The sequence below is a fragment of the Bombina bombina genome, chromosome 2 (genome assembly GCF_027579735.1).
Source record: "Bombina bombina isolate aBomBom1 chromosome 2, aBomBom1.pri, whole genome shotgun sequence".
NCBI lineage: Eukaryota > Metazoa > Chordata > Amphibia > Anura > Bombinatoridae > Bombina > Bombina bombina.
The window spans coordinates 1,076,939,241-1,076,960,450 of NC_069500.1; the positions used below are offsets into that span (position 1 = coordinate 1,076,939,241).

Sequence of the window (21,210 nt, forward strand, 5' to 3'; positions counted from 1 at the left end):
GGCTCGCGGATAGGCCCCAAACTCCATCCTCCCTTGCATCCTCTGTCATCTCCCTGCAGGACCCTGAATCCCGGTTATTAGCCTCACATTCAGCTGGTGGGCGTCGCACAAGACGCCACACTGCCCCCCTAAGTACCTCTCCTCCAAAGTCAAAATCCCGCCGCAAGAATTAATTAATATTCTTTTTTTTCCACCCAAGATATATCATATCTAATTTTTGCACTAAAGCACTTTTTTAAGTGCGATTTTCATCTCATAAATATGCATCCATTTTTCTAATCCAAATTTGAACATATATCTTAATATTATTCTAATAGCTGTTTATCTGCTAAAAATTAACAGCTTTATTCATTTTTATTTCACATGATGTCAATTAATATGCAGGTGTACATTGTTGATAAATGTATGTGTCCTTTTATTGAGGATATTATGCCGTTTAAGAATACTTGGTGATACGTGTCTGAAATTTATACAGTATATGCTATCTAACATTAGTCAACGTGACATGTGTAAATGTTATGATTTATATTCCACAAGCATATGTTGTTTGCTCCTTCAGATGAAGCTAATAAGGGTTATACAGTTATAGAAGAGTTGAAAAGAAAATACTCCTTCCTGTTGATATGGCCAAATACCTTGCATTCATTCTTATAGTCCTATGTGGAATGTAATATCTGAAATATATACCTATCATGACTAATACCTATCATGACTAATGCACTCCTTTTTGTCAAGATTATTATTCAATATTTAGAATAATTAGATAAATGTATCTTTATGATATTTAAGCACTGATGTATACACAACATATATGTGATTACCATGATATAGAGGTGATTAATACATTTTAATTGACATCATATGAACAGACACAGACTCTCCCTGGGACCAATGCACAATGCACTTTTAAATTGTTTCAATAACTCCATGTTAAAGAAAATACTTCATATCTCTTGAAGTATGTAATATTAAGCACTTATGTATTTTGGTTAATAGTCTAAATATTGCAAATGTATTATCTGCTTTAGCAGACATGACATTACATATATTTTATAAATATTAGTACTATGACACATAACTTTAATGTGTCATCGTTTTGTATTGAATAAATATGATTTTCACATTGAAAATTACATTTGAATGAGGGTAAATCTGTAATAATAAAACTCATCTTCATGATAAACAACTTATTTCCTTTGAATTATTTTTCTATATATATTGAGATTATATATAGCATCCCTGGGCAAAGGTTTCATTTTGAATAGGTAGATATTGTATTTATTTTTATAATATTTTACCAGGAAAGATACATTGAGATTTCTATAGTTTTCAAGTATGTCCTGGGTACACAAAACATTGCATTGATACAATGGGTACAATAAAATAAAAAACAATAATAATACATATCCCCAAAAATTTAACATAGAACAGGTAGGAAATATATAATCAACAATGACAGGTGCATTCTGTTTTGAGATATGTAGAGAGGGATCTCTTAAAGGATATTAGGCATGGGGAAGGTTTGAAAGTGTGCGGGAGGTCGCTCCATAATTGTGGTGCTTGCATATATTTTTATATGTACATACATATTGATATTTCTATGACAACATGGGTGCAAATATTCCTATACATAGGACCAATAAATGTAGCATATATAATGTTATTTGTACATTGAAACACTCATAATTTCTTTTGGATTTGCAATTTCAATGAGAAACAGGCCTCAAAAAAGCTCTTTTTCCTCCTTTACACCTAGTTGAGCTGGGGGTAATATTTCTCAATGTATCGACAGCCTCCGACAGTGTATTAACGGTTAGCGTTCATTGGAAACCTGGTATAATTTATCGATTAACGGCTTCTATTACTTTCTATGGGACGCGAAGATCTTTTCGGCAGCCGGAGTCCAGCTGCCGATATTGAGGTATAACGCGCCATTGGAAATAGTTGATAAACGATATTGCTTTCAACAGCATATTTAACGGTTTGCGAGTGCACGCAAACTGAATAACGACTAAATGGAAGCAAGGCCTATATTTGTAACTGTATACAGCTCCACTCAGTCTCACACCAAACCTTGGGTATTATGATTTAGTTAATACCCTAGTTAAGCTCATAGATCTGAGGGAGACCACCTGGGGTCTAATGTTGTATAGAACAGTATGACGGAGTAGCGGAGGTAGGTATCCAATCGTTAGTTTGAATAAGCAATATATATCCGGTCACAATAATAGATACTGGACAGGATATTTAGACAGAATAATTAGTGCACTAAAAATGTATTCACAACTTCTCCACAATAATCTCTTCACAAGTATAACGATGCAGTCAGATGTGTGACATTAAGAAATGGTATCACATATTAAGGTAACACAGTGTATCAATATATATATATATATATATATGCAAAGTAGTATGAAGCAAGCAGAAGTGAGAGGCTGGAGACCTAGAAGGAGTAGCAAACAGGAGTTATGAGGGTGTGCAGCAGACACAGAGCTAAGTTGCTTGGAGTAAAAGACAGGCAGGCTGGTAAGCACAGTAAGTAACAGTCCTTGTGAGAGCTTGGCACACAATGAGAGAAAATGCAGTAAATAGTAGGAGAGTATTACAGAGTACCGTTCAGTTCATGTCTGTAAGGTTCACCAGCCTGCAGTCTGAGCATCCGTTGGAGTCAGCAGTGACGTTACACGCTCTGGCGTGTAGTAAAGAACGGAGCCCCGCTTCCAGAAGCTTAATCTGCGGTATCGAAGAGCCTGAATTCAGTCAGGTAATCCTGAGCAATAGTAAACCAACGGAGCTGTAGTCAGTAGAAAAACAACAAGAGAGTAGCCATTAGCTTCCGTAAAGGCTGTAGTAACAATGGGCTAAGAGAGCATAGGGTGTACACTGCGTGTTATCCCAATGAATTCAAATTACCTAGCAAAGGTAAAGGGGATGTCCAGAGCTAAATAGGGAAGTGAGGTAATGTGACAACAGGACTTAAAGGGGAAGTATGTGATACTCGGGATGGAGAGACCATTCCCCCGGATGAAAGTCTTGTCTGCTGAAGAAATCCGCTTCCCAGTTGTCCACACCCGGAATGTGGATCGCTGACCGCGAACAAATGTGGGTCTCCCCCACACCAGAATCCGGGATACTTCCCTCATAACTAGGGAGCTTCTCATTCCCCCCTGATGGTTGATGTAAGCCACTGAGGATATATTGTCTGATTGGAATCTGATTAACTGGGACGAACTCAGCAGAGTGACAGGGTGGGTGTACACTGTACTTAGAAGTGACAGTTCTAGCCTACTAACTGTTAGAACTTCTCACAAGTGCAGACCAGGAGTGAAGTATGTGTAGTGAGTTTGTTAGTGGCGCCCAAGGCTGACTGTAATGATTAAAATATATATATATATATTTTCAAGGTGCAGATAACTTATAGTTAACTTTCTAGTATTCTGTTATCGACGTGTGCTATTGTCTGACTAATGAATAAGAGATTAGTGATGGATTTGATATAATTGACCAAATTACTCAAATGAGACTTTGCATACAATTTAACAAAGGAATTTATTAAAACTGGACACTTATCCAATGATTATACGAATAAGTAAAATATCAACATTTAGCTATACGCTTCCACAAAATACAATACAAATGTGACACTGGTGTCTCTAAAATAATTAAACACTAATAAAAATATTGCAGCTCATATAGGAAAAGATAAGGACTGTATATACTATCATTCAATCTCAAAATTAGTTTGTTTATAGATAGATACAGAGAAACAATGTAGCGACTCTCTAGTCAGGTGTTTAGACAATGTCTCAAAATGTCTTTTAAATCTGTGCCGTGCTGTATAGACACAGAATGACTCAATAGTCCTGAAAGATTTCAAATGTATAAACCGTTCTTAGATGTTGATTTTCTTAGGGATATTTTAAGCACATAAGCGTTATTGTAACTTTAAAGCTTGCTGGTTGTACTCACTTATTTTAGGGTTTAACAGCTCAAATTTATAAACCGTTCTTTGATGTTGAATTTCTTGGGGTTATTATAAGCACATAAGAGTTATTGTGACTTTCAAGCTTGCTGGTTGTACTCACTGATTTTTTTGGCGTCCTCGCCCGAATTGTGTGCTTGTTCCGTTGGAGTTGCCAATAGCTCTGATCCAATCAGTGTCGAATGTTGAGAGTGCGTGCACTTATTCAAATTTGAAGAATGTCAGTTTCTTCTGCCAAATACTCCTACCGCTTCAATGTGTGCAAATAGTAGCACCTTCCAAGAATAGGTTATGGGAGTAAAGTCTATTATTATAATTACTTCTGATAGATTCTCCTACCGCTTCAGTTCGTACAGTAATTTCGGCACAATACTGATTTGGTCATGGGAGATACTTTGTGAGAAGTCCTCGATCTAGGAGCTGTGTAGTTTGAACGTCTACGCGTTTCAGCTAATGAAAGCCTTTATCAAGATGGTTCATGTTCTACCGCTCCTTCAATTTATACACTGATGTTAACCGTTTGTGTGCTCTAATAAAGATTCATTGTCCTATTGTTTCTCTATTAAAAACAAGGGCACTTTAATTAATCAAAAATGACATTCCAAGTGTTTTCTTCAAAAACGTACCTTTTAATCCTGAAAGTTGCTCCATCGATTCCCCCGGCCGCCAGAAGCCACTGCTTATGTCAGAAATGACAAATCCGGCTTGCTCCAACCACAGCATACCCCCCGGGGGATCATGGCCTGAGGGAACGCTGTGATTGGATGAAGACAGATTTGTCATTTTGGACCCGCGAAGAGGGCTTGCGATGGGCGGAGGAAATGCCGCAAAGGCTCTCAGGATTAAAAGTTATTTTTTTAAGAAAACGCTTGAAATGTCAATTTTGATGAATTAAAGTGACCTTGTTTTTAATAGGATTATTAAATACCTGGCACTAATTCGTCAAAATTGACCTTCACTTTAAAGTATTTGTATAGTTGATGTATTTCCTGATACACGTTCTGTGACATCTTCATATATGCAAATTAAATCACACTGGAATATTGTTCAAAGAGATCTGGGTTTTAGAAAACACAATATATAGCGAAACAAGGGAGGACCATTGGACATCTCTGTTGTGACAGACGACCCCTGATAACCATAGCGTAGCGAGCGCACCAGCTTCCACTCAGCAACACCCATAATGGAAATGAAATATGAGATGAGAAAACACAAAGACGATTGTTAGTTACACTTGAAACAGGCGGTTATAGGTTAGGCGTTTCTCGCGATAACACGTTTGGACTTCCCAGTTCCCGCCTCTCAAATTAAATCTCCTACGATTGACACAGTCGCGCGCTTTACCTTGGCAAATGGCATCTAGTTTACTAGATTATCGCTGTCCCATTTGCACCAAATAGATACGTTGTAATAATACCACGACCAATAAAATAAACACTGTAAAATGATATATTGGAAATGAATTGTTTGAAATGAATTGTTAGGGAGAGCTACATCCCACCGTTTCTGGGTCAATCGAAATCATGCACACTAGCACTACTAGTAGACTGCTTTAACATACGACTTATTCACATTGTTTTCTCGCGAGATATCAGTTTTTTCCCAGCAGTGCCTTAAACAGTTTTTCTTCCTATTAACGGGCGCGCGCGCTGTCGTAGTAATAGGCGGAGGAAAAAAAAGCCGGCATAGTGAACGCGCTTTCTTTTACGCGCCCTGTTTAGTCTGTGTCTCCCGCCAGCGGTGCGTGGTATTGGTTGCACGCGCATCCACCCGGGAGCACTGTTTTTCTTTTGAAGCTGCGTGGGTTTTCTTTCTTTCCGTGTGTCGCGGACATTGTGATTAAGTGCTCAGCATCATGTCGGCGGAAGATGTGGAACAACAGGGGCCAGTTCCCGATACTATGTTGAAAGAAGAAGAAAAGGATAGTGAAAACAAAGCTGCTATGGAGTTGGATGCTGATGACCAAAAAAAAGAGTCAGAGCCTGGCGGGACCGAGACTGCAGCAGATGAGAAAGAGGAAGCCATGGAGGTGAGGGGATATAGTAGGATCATCTTCAGTGTCCAATTCAGTTGTCTAAATTCACTAAGATTTACAAGAACCTTTGAGAATCGACTCCCCAATTATTTTTTAAAGTTGTTGACTAACGTTAGAAAGCCAAACTAAGACCCGATGGGATTTATAAGATTCGACCTTCTAGATAGTTATTTTCTTCATTTCGAATACGGAGTGCATGAAATACGAAATGTCAGTCTTCCAGTGTATCTAATATTTGTAGTTATACAAGTAAATCAGGAGCCGCCTTATATAGAATGGATTCTTTAAGATTGAGAGCTACCCCATGTTTAGAAAAGCAGCTATATGGTGTGTTTGTATATAGGGCAATTATTGTGTACACTGTATGTTACTAACCAGGGGGCCACACTGAGTGTAGCGGTTACTTTTAAATATCACGTAGCATTGTTAGCAGGGCCCAAAAGTAGCTATTCTTTTTATGTAAGCTAGTTATTCTACCAGGGTGCTAGATGTGCCAGTGTCACACTACGTGATGGTGTCACAGGGAGTAAGAGAATGGGTCAGAAAGCACACTATAGTTTAAATCGGCGTTTCTCAACTGCGGTCCTCAAGTACCCCCAACAGGACAGGTTTTCATTATAGCTGAACCAGTGTAATCAGCTGATCAGTAACACCATGGTTCCTAACCTGCTCTCACCCATCAGCAGACTATTTCACATGTGCACTGGTTCAGCTATAATGAAAACCTTGACTGTTGGGGGTATTTGAGTACGGTGGTTGAGAAACAACCGTTTAAATGACCAACACACATGATTGCAAGCAAAACTAGTTGGCCCTCTCAAACATCAGCAAATTCTAAACACAAAGTGCAAAAAGTAAATGCTCTGTTAGAGCCTTTTGTTATTGCACTATTGTTTGCATAACTATGTGTTTAACCCCTGTCAAAGAGCAGCAATGCACTGTTGAAACCTAGTTGTGACTGTGTGAAGAGGGATATGTGTAGCTACCAATCGCCAGCTAGCTCTCTGTAGTGCATTGCTGCTCCTAAGCCTAAGGGCTCGATTTATCAAAGACCCTACGGCTGCAAGTTCTCACAAGAACCTGCTTGCTGTATTTAACAAGCAATGGTCATCAGACCGCTGCTTTCCTAACCTCTAAGCCACCAGTAAGGTGGCAAAATTATATCTCCGCGGTCTAGTCCGACAGAGGAGATTGACAGCTCCTGCCCGCGTGCGATTGATTGGCTGTACGCAGTCAGGGGGCGAATTGCATGCAAGTGCAAAATAGCGCTCGTGTGCAATGGTAATTTCCTCCGGGGTAATTCTCCACTCCAGAGGTGTACAGGGGCGCGTATATACACCCCTGTCCGTCTCAGCTTTGATAAATCGAGCCCTTAGTATGCTTTGTCAATAAAGCGCATCAAGAGAATCACATTTGAATATAGACTTAAACTGAAGTCTCTCAATATTTGCATCCCTTAATCAAGGTCAGCTTAATTTTGACTTTAAAGTCCTGTTTAAAAATGCTAGGATTTACCAGTGCTATAAAGTTGACTTCCTGTCATGAAGTATAAAAAATGTATACAGAAAGTACCTTTATTTTGCCTTGAGCCTATGCCTAAACTGAGCACTTCTAAACGCCTACAGCAAGTTAATTTTTTTCAATGAGGTGACATTTTCACCTCATAATAATATACTTTATTTATGAAGCGCCAACATATTCCGCAGCGCTTTCCATGGGTACAATTCATTTAAATAAAACAATTATATAAAACTTGTAAGACGGGACAGCATTTTACCAATATGTACAGGAGGAATTGAGGGCCCTATTCCCGTGGGAACTTACGATCTTGAAGGGTAGGAGGTTGAGAAACAGGAGGTTGGGACTGCAAGATTGAGAGATGTTAAAGGGACAGTCTAGTCCAAAATGAACTTAGAGAATGTAATTTTAAACTATTTTTCAATTTACTTTTATCACCAATTTTGCTTTGTTCTCTTGGTACTCTTAGTTGAAAGCTAAACCTAGTAGGTTCATGTGCTAATATCTAAGCCCTCGAAGAGTGCCTCTTCTCTCAGGGCATATTGACAGTTTTTCACCACTAGAGGGTGTAGTTCATGTGTCATATAGATAACACTGTGCTCACCCACGTGGAGTTCCAGTGAGCCAGCTCTGATTGGCTAATATGGATGGATGTCTGTCAAAAGAAATGAAATAAGGGGACAGTTTGCAGAGTCTTAGATACAAGGTAATCAGAGGTAAAAAGTGAATTTATATAACTGTTGGTTATGCAAAACTAGGTAATGGGTAATACAGGGATTATCTATCCTTTTTTAAATGAGAAATTCTGGTGTAGACTGTCCCTTTTAATGCAGTTAGATGAGGGAAATGTTAGGTAAGTGAAATAATTTGAGTTGGGTGGTAGGCTTCTCTGAACAAAGTCTTCAGGGAGTATTTTAAGGAAGAAAGATTAGGGCAAAGCCTGACAGCTCGAGGGAGAGTGTTCCAGAGGGTAGGTGCTGCATGACAGAAGTCCTGCAGTCTAGCATGGGAAGAGGTGATAGTCGATGCAAGGAGCAGGTCATTGTTGGATCTTAGTGGGCGGGCTGCAGTATACTAGTTTATTAGAGGATATGTAGTGGGGAGCGGCGTTGGTGAGAGCTTAGGCAATAGCCAGAAGAGACCAGGATGCCTCACTGGCCCACAATCTCCCCACTTTTAATTGGGGCATGTGACCATTTGTTTTTCTTTTGCAGGATAGTTTGCTCATCACCCAAGGGTGCAGTGATCACCTGCCCCACGGTACACCATAACCTATGTTGCATCTCATCCCTCTAACAAGTTTTGGAATAAGAAGAAAATTGCCTCTGTTTACTTTTAGAGTGCTTTTGTTAGCACTCCATTTAAACACTTAAATGGGGCACAGAACTTTTTTTATTATTATTATTAAAGTATAAGCCCCTTTTTTTTTTTTCTTGCTAGTATTTTAAAAAATGTATGCTCTGAAGTTTGGTTAACACATGAAAAATCATTGAAATTGCATGGAAAAATGTAAAATCTGGATTAGTGCAGTGGTGAGAAATTACTTTTTTTTTTTTAAATGGACATGAAACCCAAATATTTTCTTTTGATTCAGAAAGAGCATATGATTTTATCAATTTTCCAATTTACTTCTGTAATCAATATTGCTTCATTCTCTTGGTATTCTTTGTGGGAGGAGCAGCTATGCACTACATGGTGCAGAATTATTTAACATTATCTTAGTGACAGATTAAAAAAATCAAGATTTGAAAGATTTTATCCCCCAAAGTTAATTTACCTTGTTTCTTCTCCAGGCTCTTCAAATCAGGTGTTATTTTCAGAACGGTTCTCATGCGTGCTGTCTGATCACAGCGCGCCTGATTGCGCTATTGAGCTAAATGTAGAACGCTCCCACTACCAGACTAGAGTGGGAGCGCACTACATTTAGCTCAATAGCGCGATCGGGCATGCTGTGATTAGACATCGCACCTGCAAATCGTTTTTGAAAAGAACACCCGATTGGAAGAGCCTGGAGAAGAAACAAGGTAAATGTAAGTTTAGGAGAGAGGTTAAAAAAATCAAAAGATTTTAGAGATTTTAACACCCTACTCGCACACAAACCTGATTGCATATTCTTAAGTGTGCTAACCCAACATAAAAATATTTAATTTCAATGTTCTTCACGTAGCAGAATGTTCTATTTATTCATATATATTGTAGCAAAAAATATCAGGTGTGTGTGACAAAGCGCCAGAAGGGCTTGAAACGCGTCAGATGACGCCCTCCGTATGTACCTACTCTCCAGGTTACTGTCTGTTTACTGAGACTGACTTGTTTTATTTTGACTGAATTAAGTTATGTTTTACTTATCGCTCTAGCAGTTTGATGCCTTTGTTTTAAGTCTGCACTGTACTTTCGTCTGTGATCTCAGGGGACACCCTTTTGTTGTATATATGCTGCTGCTAGCTACGGCCAGTTAACGTTTGAGCTCCAGAGGAGACACTGGAGTGGCTCCCCTACAAAAGAAAGGTGGTTACACAGAGCTAGTCAATTTATAGTGATACTATACACAAATAAAAAAAGATCACATGAAGATAGTGTGAGTCCAATAAAAGTTCACTGTGACAAAGTATCGAAAAACAGAGAGACAGCTATATGTATCTCTAGCTCTAGTATTTATAAAGCGTCTTTCTCCCAGTGGGACTCAAAGCGCTTTTTCAGAGCTCGCTCTCGGAATTAACCAAATCGGCGGCTGAATAGTAATTATTACCCAATTTAATGGTACTCCTTTTATCGACCTCGGAAGGATGAAGGGCTGAGTTGGCCCTGCCGGGATTTGAACCTGTAACCTTGGATCTTTTAAACAGGCTTTTATATGTAGTCAGGGCAACTGAGCTACCTCACCGGCATGTGTGTATGCCTGTAAATAAAATAAAAAATAAAATTTAAAAATTATATATAATATATTCCAAAATAGAGAGCGCACTCCAAAGGACTTGATTTAAATCCCACTTTAATGTGAACAATTTCGAGCCTCAGGAGCTCGTCATCAGACAAACAGAATATTTACGCTTACACTTGCTGCCACCAAACCCTTATACACAACATGTCAGGACGTCACGTTCTACACAGTAGACACACCCCTTAGGGGTGTGTGCATCCGTGTCAGTGTAACATCCAAATTACCAATGAAATAAACTGATCACCCTGTGTTACAATCTTACTAGTGTAAAAATGTTGCAGTATTAAAAACTATGTGATAACATCAACAACGGAATCAACAAGATGGACAATAAACAGATACACAAGACCGTCACGTCCGCGAGCGGGTCCAATCATACCGACAAGTTGGTTGTCAAGGAAGCTAGACGCAATATGAGTCTGTGGAATGTTACTCGCTCGCTTACATGTCAGCCAAATGTTAATATTTCAAATAAGTTGATCAGAGGATAAATGAGGCAACAATGTAGGTATTATAAGACAAACTGTCATAGTATGGTAAAAATATATCGACATAGAATTGGTAAAAATCATATTGAAGAAACATACTTGAAGATCGCAAGCGGTGTATATATCAATATCAGCTTACCATCTAAACTTTACACAAAACTAAGCTATCAATCGGATGGTAATCCCCTTCTGATATAAACAAATATAGCACTTTGTTGCCAAAACGATCGGATCCAAAACAGACAGGAAACAGGTGTCAGGAGCTGTCATGGTAGAGAGCCAGACTAACCTATCCGGCAACAATATGGTTGCCTAGGGAACCGGACATAATATATGTCACTGAGGTATGTGTCAATCTCTAACTTATCAGCTCTGCACTAGTATAAAAATTCAAAATAAGAGGTCAACACTTAATTGGTACATCACTGCTGGGATTAGTATATAAGAAATTTGGAGACAAAGTGATCATATCTAGGGTAAACTAGCATGAGTAATCAAAGGACTAATATTTAATATTTTGAGACTGTCATAGGAGCAAGCAAGTTCTACCGGTCCGGCAAAAATATGGTTGCCAAGGAGGCTGGACACTGTGTCCATTGGGTATGGCTCTCTCACCTGTATGACAGCTCAATACAATTGAATTAATTGAATAAATAAGGACATCACTCCATAGAATACATATACAAGATGTTACAACTTAGAAACAAAGTAATCAAAATAAAAAACAAATAAAAATAAAATGCAGTAAAATTAAAAGTAAACTAGCAAAACAACAGATATAGAAAACTGTCATTGGAGCGGTCTATATTATATTATAACAGTCCAAATTGACCAAGCAATGAATTTGCTATCTGGTGAGTAGAAACCTATGATAGAAAAGGACAACAGGGAGAGCCAACTGCTCTTATCCAATAGTGAAAAAGTAAAAGAACTGCCGCTGAATAGATAATGGATCTCATTTTTTTTTTTTTTTTGGGGTGAGGAAGATTTTCTAAAGAAACACTTGCCAATCTAGATGGACATTAAGACCCTTAAGCGTAATGGTGTCCAATTTATAGGTCCATCTAGCTTCTTTATGTAATAACTTATTACGATCTCCTCCCTTAAGCATTGGACGGACATGGTCTATGATGGTATACTTTAAGTCTGTGACTTTGTGTTGATATTCCAAGAAATGTTGCGCCACGGGTTGCTCAGAGCATCCCTGTTTTAGCGCTGTTCGGATTGATGAGCGATGATTTGCCATTCTTGTCCGGAGGTCGTCACAAGTCTTGCCCACATAGTATAGACCACAAATGCAGTGTAATAAATACACAATGTAGGTCGTAGTACATGTAAGGCGATGTTTATGCTTGCATATCTGGCGTCTGTGTGGATGAGTAAATGACGAACCTGTAATGAGTCCACTGCAGGTGACACAATCCAAACAACGGAACACTCCAGGTTTTTTTAGGTCCAGCCAGGTAGTGTGTCTATAACTCTCTATTGGATCCGTTTTGACAAGAAAGTCAATGACCTAGAGCGTCGATAACCAATCCGTGGTGGTGACATCTGTGGTAATGGGAGCGTTTTGTTCTTCTTAATGATATCCCAATGTTTTTTAATTACCTCTGGAAAGGTACCATTATCCCCGGTGTAGGTGGTTACAAATGTCATGCGTTGATCTTTTATTGACTATAGTATCTTCAGTGTTTGCAAGGAGGTCCAAGCATGTAGCTTGTAATAACTTCTTGGGGTATGCCCTCATCTGTATCATTTCTTGAAGTTGTCGTTCTTTATGTTCCTCCTGAGTGTTATTTCTGGATCTTAATAATTGCGATTTGGGTAAGGATCTCTTTGTTGCCGGTGGATGGCAGCTCTTAAAGTGTAATAGGGAATTCCTATCGGTACCTTTTCGAAACGGTTGATTGTAGGCTGCCCCCTTGTTTGAATAGACGAATGTCCAAGAAGTCAATCTGTTCCTTATCAACGTGCATCTTAAATTGTAGGGCTCCATTAACCTGATTGAGATTTTCAAACCATTTTTCCAAATCATCCACGGAGCCAATCCAGAATAAGAGATCGTCTATATATCTCATAAAGAAAATTATCTGATCATTCTTGAGTAATTCAGTTTTGAATTCTTCATACCAAGCCATGTATAAATTGGCGTACAATGGGGCCACATTAGACCCCATCGCCGTCCCTTTCTGTTGAAGGTAAAATGATTGTTCGAAACAAAAATAGTTGGTAGTGAGACATATATTTCCAAAAAGTAGAGTAAGATCTCTGAAGGTGGACCTATATATGGTTACTGTGACGGGTAGAAAGCTACTGCTCGTAAGCCCTCTGAGTGTGGAATTACTGTATATAAACTTGTTACATCTAGTGTAATAAGCAATATATTATCATCCATTGGTCCCATCCGTGTTAGTATGTTCAGCAGGGTAGTTGAATCCTTCAAATATGAAGTCATTTGTTGAACCAGGGGCTTTAGGAAAGAGTCCACCTATTTAGCCAAGGGTTGTTGTAGGGAGCCTATGGCCGAGACTATCGGTCTGCCCGGTGGTTGTTTATGTATTTTTGGTACAGTACTGGAGTACGTGGAAAGATGGTTGTCAGGAAAGTTTTAGTACCCTTGTCGATAAAACCTTGTTCATATACCAATGTGATATATTGATCAATCTGTTTATATATCGTAGTAGGGGTCATGTATTTTCTGTAGGTCCTTTCATCTGAAAGTTGAGTTAGGATCTCACGTCTGTAGTCGCAGTAGTTCATCACGACTATTGCGCCACCTTTATCTGCTTCACGTATTGTTATGGCCTTGTTGTCAGTCAATGTCTTAAATGCCTTCCATTCTTTCTTGGAGAAGTTGTTAAACGTACCAAATTGATGCTGTTTGGTTGTCTGATTTAATTTATCAAGTATCAATCTTGAGAGTGTTGATACTGGCATTTGTAAAATGGGGGGTATAGGTTGTCTTGTTATGGAACTGTTTTTGTACCGACTCAGTATCTGCAAACTTTTCTTTCAAGGATAACTGGCGTTGGAATTTCTTTACATCAATAAGTCGAATGGATCAGTTTTACACGCTGGTATAAATGTTAAACCTTTGTTAAGAATCTCATCGATCTCATTCAAAACATAATCACTAAGGTTGACCACAATATTTTCTTGTCTCATTTTGAGGGCATGGGTGGCGTTTTTTTTCTTTATATCCGCCTGTCCTAGTCCCTCTACCTGCTGAGTTTTTTGAGTGTGTGGTCACTCCTGTGTTTTGTTGTGTGTTAGGGGTAGGATAACCCGGTGTATCACCGTCAGAGCCTGAGCCCGATGCTTAACTTTTTACAGTTTTCAGATCTTTCGGTTTCTTATAGCGCACACGTCTCTGGCGATAAGAATGTAACTTGTCTTTCCTGACTGGACAGCTGCCACAGGTACACTCTTTTCTCTGTAGTCCCCTATTACTGCATTTAATTTCTTACTTTTGAAATCAATCAGATCTGATTCATAACAATCTATTTTTTCTTGCAATTTTTTAAGCCAGTCTTCGCTGGTATCTGTTTGTAAACTAACAAGATTGGAGGTTTCATATGTTAAGATCTCAGTTTTGGTCAGTGCTAGTAATCTTGATACCTCCTGTATTACCAAAAGAAACAAATCAAGGGAGCATTTATTTTCTATGCTGCACCAGCGTTTGCAGAATGCTGGGTTGTTTCTCCCTATCGTAGGTACATTTTTTATACGAAACCCCCGTGGAATATAACCTCTCTGATGGTATTCGGAGAGGTAAGTTCCATGCAAAGTGAGTTCTTTTTTCTTTTTGTCTCAATTTTAGGAGATGTGTGTGTGTATATATATAAATGTTGGTTCATCTATAGTTGGCCGTGTAACCAATCTATCAAATCGGATCAAGTCCGCATCAGCTTGTGTAAACTGAAAAACACTCGCTCCTGGTATTGTCTCACTTATATCTAATCCAATATCTGATCCTGTAGTTGTAGGTGCTTCCTCCGTTGTTAACATCTCTCACAGAAGAAATCTAGCTAGTCCAAGTGTATTTGTTACAAACAATTGGCTGTCGGGTGCAAGGAAAATAATGAATATATTAATTGCAGATTGCACTCCTGACGTAACAGAACAAAGCCTTGGGTGCTGCAGAGCATATAAATATAATCCAAAATAGAGAGCGCACTCCAAAGGACTTCAATATTTTTACCAATTCTATGTCGATATATTTTTGTCTTATAATACCTACATCGTTGCCTCATATATTTATCCTCTGATCAACTTCTTTTAAATATTTACATTTGGCTGACATGTAAGCGAGCTAGTCACATTCCACAGACTCATTGCGTCTAGCTTCCTTGACAACCAACTTGTCGGTATGATTGGACCCGCTCATGGCAGTGACGGTCTTGTGTATCTGTTTGATGTATTGTCCATCTTGTTGATTCCGTTGTTGTTACCACATTGTTTTTAATACTGCAACATTTTTACACTAGTAAGATTGTAACACAGGGTGATCAGTTTATTTCATTGGTAATTTGGATGTTACACTGACACGGATGCACACACCCCTAGGGGGTGTGTCTACTGTGTAGAACGTGACGTCCTGACATGTGCATAAGCGTTTGGCGGTGGCAAGTGTAAGCGTAAATATTCTGTTTGTCTGACGAGCTCCTGAGGCTCAAACGTTCACATTAAAGTGGGATTCAAATAAAGTCCTTTGGAGTGCGCTCTCTATTATATTTATATGCTCTGCAGCACCCAAGGCTTTGTTCTGTTACGTCAGGAGTGCAATCTGCAATGAATAAATAAATAAATTTATATATATATATATATATATATATATATATATATATATATATATATATATATATATATATATATATATATATATATATATATATATATATATATATATATATATATATATATATATATATATATATATATATATATACATACATTTTTTTTTTTTTTTTTTTTCCCTCCCAACAAGTGTGATAAACACAACATCACTTGCATAAAACTATTCCCGCGCCACTCGTAATCTGGCCCAAAATATATTTCATGAACCTCAGTCTAAACACATTGGCACTAGAATGCAGTGTAAACTAGATTTCAACATAGCAGCACCCTTGACTAGAGAGAGGCGGGAGTGACCTCAAACTGTCTATATAAAATATATTGTTTAATGTCCCTTTAAAGGGTTATGAATTCTTTATGTAATCTCTAAGATTACAATCTTTTTAAATGTTTTTTTGAATGCTTTGGAAGATTGTCCTTTAGATGAAACCAGCACAGAAACTTTATTTTCCTGAGAAATATACCGGCACAGAAAAGAATGTCTTATTGTCCTGAAATTCTTTGCAAATTTTTTTTTTATATATATTATATATATTTTAGGACGTTGAAGCTGATGGTGACTCTCCAAATAAATCAAAGGAAGTTAATGAAATGGACCCAGCCTATGAAGAAAAAAGGGTATACATATTTTTTTTAATTCCTCTTAAACGCAGGCCTATGAATACCTTGAGATTTTTATATAAAATGTTTAGTTGTGCATAATGTAACAACTTTGCGATATATTTCCATTATTTATTTTGACCCAATTTCATTAAATGTAGCAGCTTCTCAAGGCTTATACCCTGCTACATACCTGCCCTAATTGCCATCGACTTTGTGGCTAGCCCTGCTGTCTAAATCCCAGATTGGCTCCTCCAATTATTATTATTATTATTATTGAAAAATAATTACTGTAAAAAGGATATTTTTGTTTTTAAAGACTTGGCTGGTATGTTATTCTGTAACAGAAATGTCTAACAATTAATGTGATCGTAAATCCTAACGTTTGTGAAACGCTAGAATTTACAATTGGAACAAATAAAGGGGTCTTTCAGTCATGAAGTATAAAATACTTCATGCTGAAAGCTTCTTTATTTGTTGGAAGTGTTCGCCGCACTGAGATTCCCAAGCAACCCACGGCAGAACGCTATTTTGCTGAGAGGGGACGTTTCCACCTCTTAGCTAATAACCGTGCAGGTTTTCTGACTTGGCGCCAGTTGAAACGCATGGCTATTTGCCAAGAGGTGGAAATGTCACCTCACAGCAAATAGCATTCTGTCGTTGGCTGCTTGAGCAGCTCAGTGCGGTAAGCACTTCCAACAAATGAGCTTTCAGCATGAAGTATTTTATACTTCATGACTGAAAGTCCCCGTTTATTTGTTCCAATTGTAAATCCTAACGTTTCACAAACGCTAGGATTTACAATCACTTTTAATTAAATTAATTTACTGTCCCTTTTTAAAGGGATACTACATTGCATACAGTATCATATAATGTGCCTTGATAGCACTTCTGCTTCGTTGTGATCTTGGTATGTAATTTTCTCCCTTCTGACAAAATTTTGACCACTCCCTGACTTTCTATAACGGTCAATAATATTACTCCAACCCCTAATGCACTATGCCTCTGGGTCACATTTGACTCGGAAATTTCATTCAATCCCCATATCCAGTGTTTAGACAATTACTACTATCTCCAACTTAAAAACATCTCCAAAATTTGTCTCCTTCTTTACACAAGTCACAACTAAGATATTAATCCACTCTTATCTCCTGCCTTGGTTATTGAAACTCCATCCTCTCTTGTCTCCTTGGCTGCTGTCTAATCTCCTTTACAACCCATAATCAATGCCTTTGCCAGTCTGATTTTCCGTACATGTCACTCCGGCTGCTGCACCTCTCTGCCAATTCTCTTTAATGGCTTTCTCTAGCTTCCACAAAACCCTCCTGACCCTAAAATTCAAGGCCCTCCAATAATATTGCTCCCTCCTATAGCTTTGACTTTTTCCATGTACTGTCTCTCCCTTCCCCTTAGATCTGCTCATGACTTTCTTCAGGATGGCTGCAATGTATGGAACCTTTTCCTCGCTCCACTAGACTCTCTTCTCTAGTTTTTAAATGCTTCTTAAATGTACCGTAACCTTTTCTTACCTTAGTTCCTCTACTTATTTTGTCATCTCCTTGAATGCCGTTTGCATGTAAACCCACAAGACCAGCTTTCCTGTAGATCGCCTTCATCTAAGGTGATAATAAACAGTTGGCAACTTTTGGCAGTGCCCTTTACCCCCTTTTGCATGTTATAACTATGTTTATAGCGCTGCAGAATCTGTTGGCGCTCTACAAATAATTGATACAGTAAGGTGCAATTGTGTGCCAGCAATAGATAATTCAGGCTTTTCTCTTTTAATGAAGTGACATTTTCCTTAATAGTTTGATGCGATGTATACACATTTTTGTCAACTTTGTGATTTTTGACTTTTTCTCCATAGAAAACGGACATGTCCAACAGATTTGAGTATCTTTTGAAGCAGACGGAGCTATTTGCACATTTTGTTCAACCAGCTGCGCAAAAGACGCCAACTTCCCCTTTAAAAATGAAACCTGGTCGTCCTCGTCTAAAAAAAGATGAAAAACAAGACTTGCTGTCTGCTGGAGAGTAAGAAATTACTGTTATCCATATCTGTAAATTTTTCTACTATGCACATTTTTTGATGTTCTGTTTCTTTCTGTATTCTATACTTGCGATGAAAGTCTTTTATGCATTAGCAATCAGCCACATAATGCTTCCCTGTTTTTATATTACTATTGCTGGTAATATACAATAGCATAAACAATTTTAATTAAAAACAGACTTTCTTTAAAATATATGGAGATAAGAAATCCAAATGCCAAAAGATGTGTTAAAAAGACAAAACACATTTTGAATCCGCTATAACATGTCTGTAGCAAACAGCCAAATCACCTCCTCCCTCTTTCTGTATTTTAACTCTAAAAGTGTTGGCTTCTGAAGTCTCAAGTATGTACTTCCAATTGCGAATTAGAATACAAGCCCCATTTCATTCAGGACATTGATGTACAATGATCTACTAGTTTATTATTATATATCCCTAATTTGTCTCAACAGAGGAAATAAGAATCCCTGAAAGCTTTTTTTCACGTTGATGATAATCTCAGACAATCTTTTTTTTTTTCCACAAATGGGGATAGAGATCTGTGATCACCACCACTGGGCTTATTAACCCTGCCTGTTAGGCTATCCAGAAACAGGAAAGTAATTGTTAAAAGCCAGTCAATGCATTCAGTCCAGTGATGCCCTAAAAACTGCCCCATGGTCATGTGATCACTTGACAGCCAGTCGGTGATCACATATCAAAATTCACAAGCCATTGTTTAACAATGGCTTGTCTTAGCCCCCTTTTCCCTGTAAACATGTGTAAAAAAGATTATTGTATGTACATATAAATAAAAATAAAAAATTCTAATGGAAGTATATTGCAAAAAAATTGAAATGCATATTTCAACTTTGACCATTCAATCCCTTTAAGAATGGAAACACCTTTGTCCTTAAAGGGACATGAAACCCAATTTTTTTTTTTTGCACAAGTCAGAGCCTGCAATTCTAAACAACTTTCCAATTTATTTGTATTCTCAAATTTGCTTCGTTGTTTTAGTATTGTTTGAAGAATCATCAATGCATTAGTGGGCTGAACACATCAGGTTAGACAATTAAGAGGCATATATGTGCAATAGTCAATTAGCACCTAGCTCCCAGTAATGCATTGCTGCTCCTGAGCCTTCATAGGTATACCGAGAGCATAAAGTAAATTAGATAAGAGGTAAATTGGAAAGTTAAACATTACATGCTTTATCTGAATTATGAAAGGAAATTTTGAGTTTTGTCGTATTAAGGGGTTAAAGGGACATAATACTCGTATGCTAAATCTCTTGAAACTGATGCAGTATAACTGTAGAAAGCTGACAGGAAAATATCACCTGAGCATCTTTATGTAAAAAAGGAAGATATTTTACCTCAGAATCTCCTCAGCTTAGCAGAGTAAGTTCTGTGTAAAAAGTTATACTCGGCTGCTGCCCATCTGCAGGTAAAAAAAAAAAAAAAAAAATATATATGAAGAAATGAACAGCAGCCAATCAGTATCAACAGTGCTTAGGTCATGAACTCTTTTACTGTGATCTAATGAGATTTCACTTCACTCTCATGAGATTTCATTGTAAACTTCCTTACACTGAATAGGGAAATAAATTGAGTGCACGTAAGCTCAATCCTTCGGCTGTCTCGGAACAGACATTGATTTGCTACTTAGAAGTCCTTTAGAATGGGATGTGGCTACTGAGGAACTTTTGAGGTAATATATCTTTTTTACATAGAGATGTTCAGGTGATATTTTCTAGTCGGCTTTTTACAGCTATGCTGCATCACTTTCAAGTGTTTAAACATTTGGGTATTATGGCCCTTTAAATACCTTGTTCTCCAAGCATCCCATATCCTGATTTTCTTTTAGTTTTTTTTTATCCATAAGTCCTAATGGATAACTTTAAGGACTGCTGGAGCAAAAGAAGGGAACAAATTGTTCAAGTTTTTCACATCTAGAGGGCGTTAGTTCACGTGCACAATGTTACCTATATGAAACACATGAAGTTAATTCAGTCAGCACTAATTGCTTGAAATGCAAGTCTGTCAAAAGATCTTAGATAAGGAGGCAGTCAGCAGAAGCTTAGATACAAGGTAACTACAGAAGTAAAAAGTATATTTCTATAACAGTGTTGGTTATGCAAAACAATACCATTTTTGGTGTTTACTATCCCTTTAAGCAACTTTCTAATAGGGGTGTTGAAAATAATTAAGCCTTGAACGATGCTGCATCGATGCAGTGAAGCCCATAATCCATTCCGGGTCAATGACATCAAGTGTCGTTATGTGATCCCTCGCTTCCGTCCGTATCACCACCATGGTCGCATTAAGTCATGCTCGCTCACTCAGTGCTGGAGAGTTCAGGGAAGGTCCGTGACTGTTCGCAGTTCTTATCTGCTATGCCCACTGAAAACACCTTTTAACCCTCAGATGACTATTCACAGCTTCACCCAGAGGAATTGTCTGCAGCTATTCTGTCTGTTTTGCAAAGGCAACACACTGGAAGGGTGACACTGATAGGTCAGAGAGGCTGATAGGCTGCAGGTAGTTTTTGGGATCGATCTGTGAATGGATAATGCAGAAATTTAGGAACCATTAATAACATTTTTAGATCTGTGGCTCTAGGGCTTACTCAAATTTGATAATAGAAAGGGGTTCTGCTCTGCAGCAGTGTATGGCTTGGATGGATTTCCTAAGGAAATGTCATGGACTGTATTTTTTTCTGAACCTGCTGAACTAACAAAATCAAGCGTTCCTAAAACCA

General features: G+C 38.1%; 1 protein-coding gene across 1 annotated transcript in view; it reads left to right on the forward strand.

Annotated features, from left to right (window-relative positions):
* Positions 1–5,459: 5,459 nt before the first annotated feature.
* The window catches only part of SMARCA5 (SWI/SNF related, matrix associated, actin dependent regulator of chromatin, subfamily a, member 5), a gene marked incomplete in the record, with an annotated part of 249,902 nt that continues 234,151 nt past the window's right edge, over positions 5,460–21,210 (forward strand). The window contains 3 exon segments of the mRNA XM_053700211.1: positions 5,460–6,011; positions 16,359–16,436; positions 18,286–18,452. Of these exon segments, the coding sequence (XP_053556186.1) occupies positions 5,838–6,011; positions 16,359–16,436; positions 18,286–18,452 (419 nt within the window).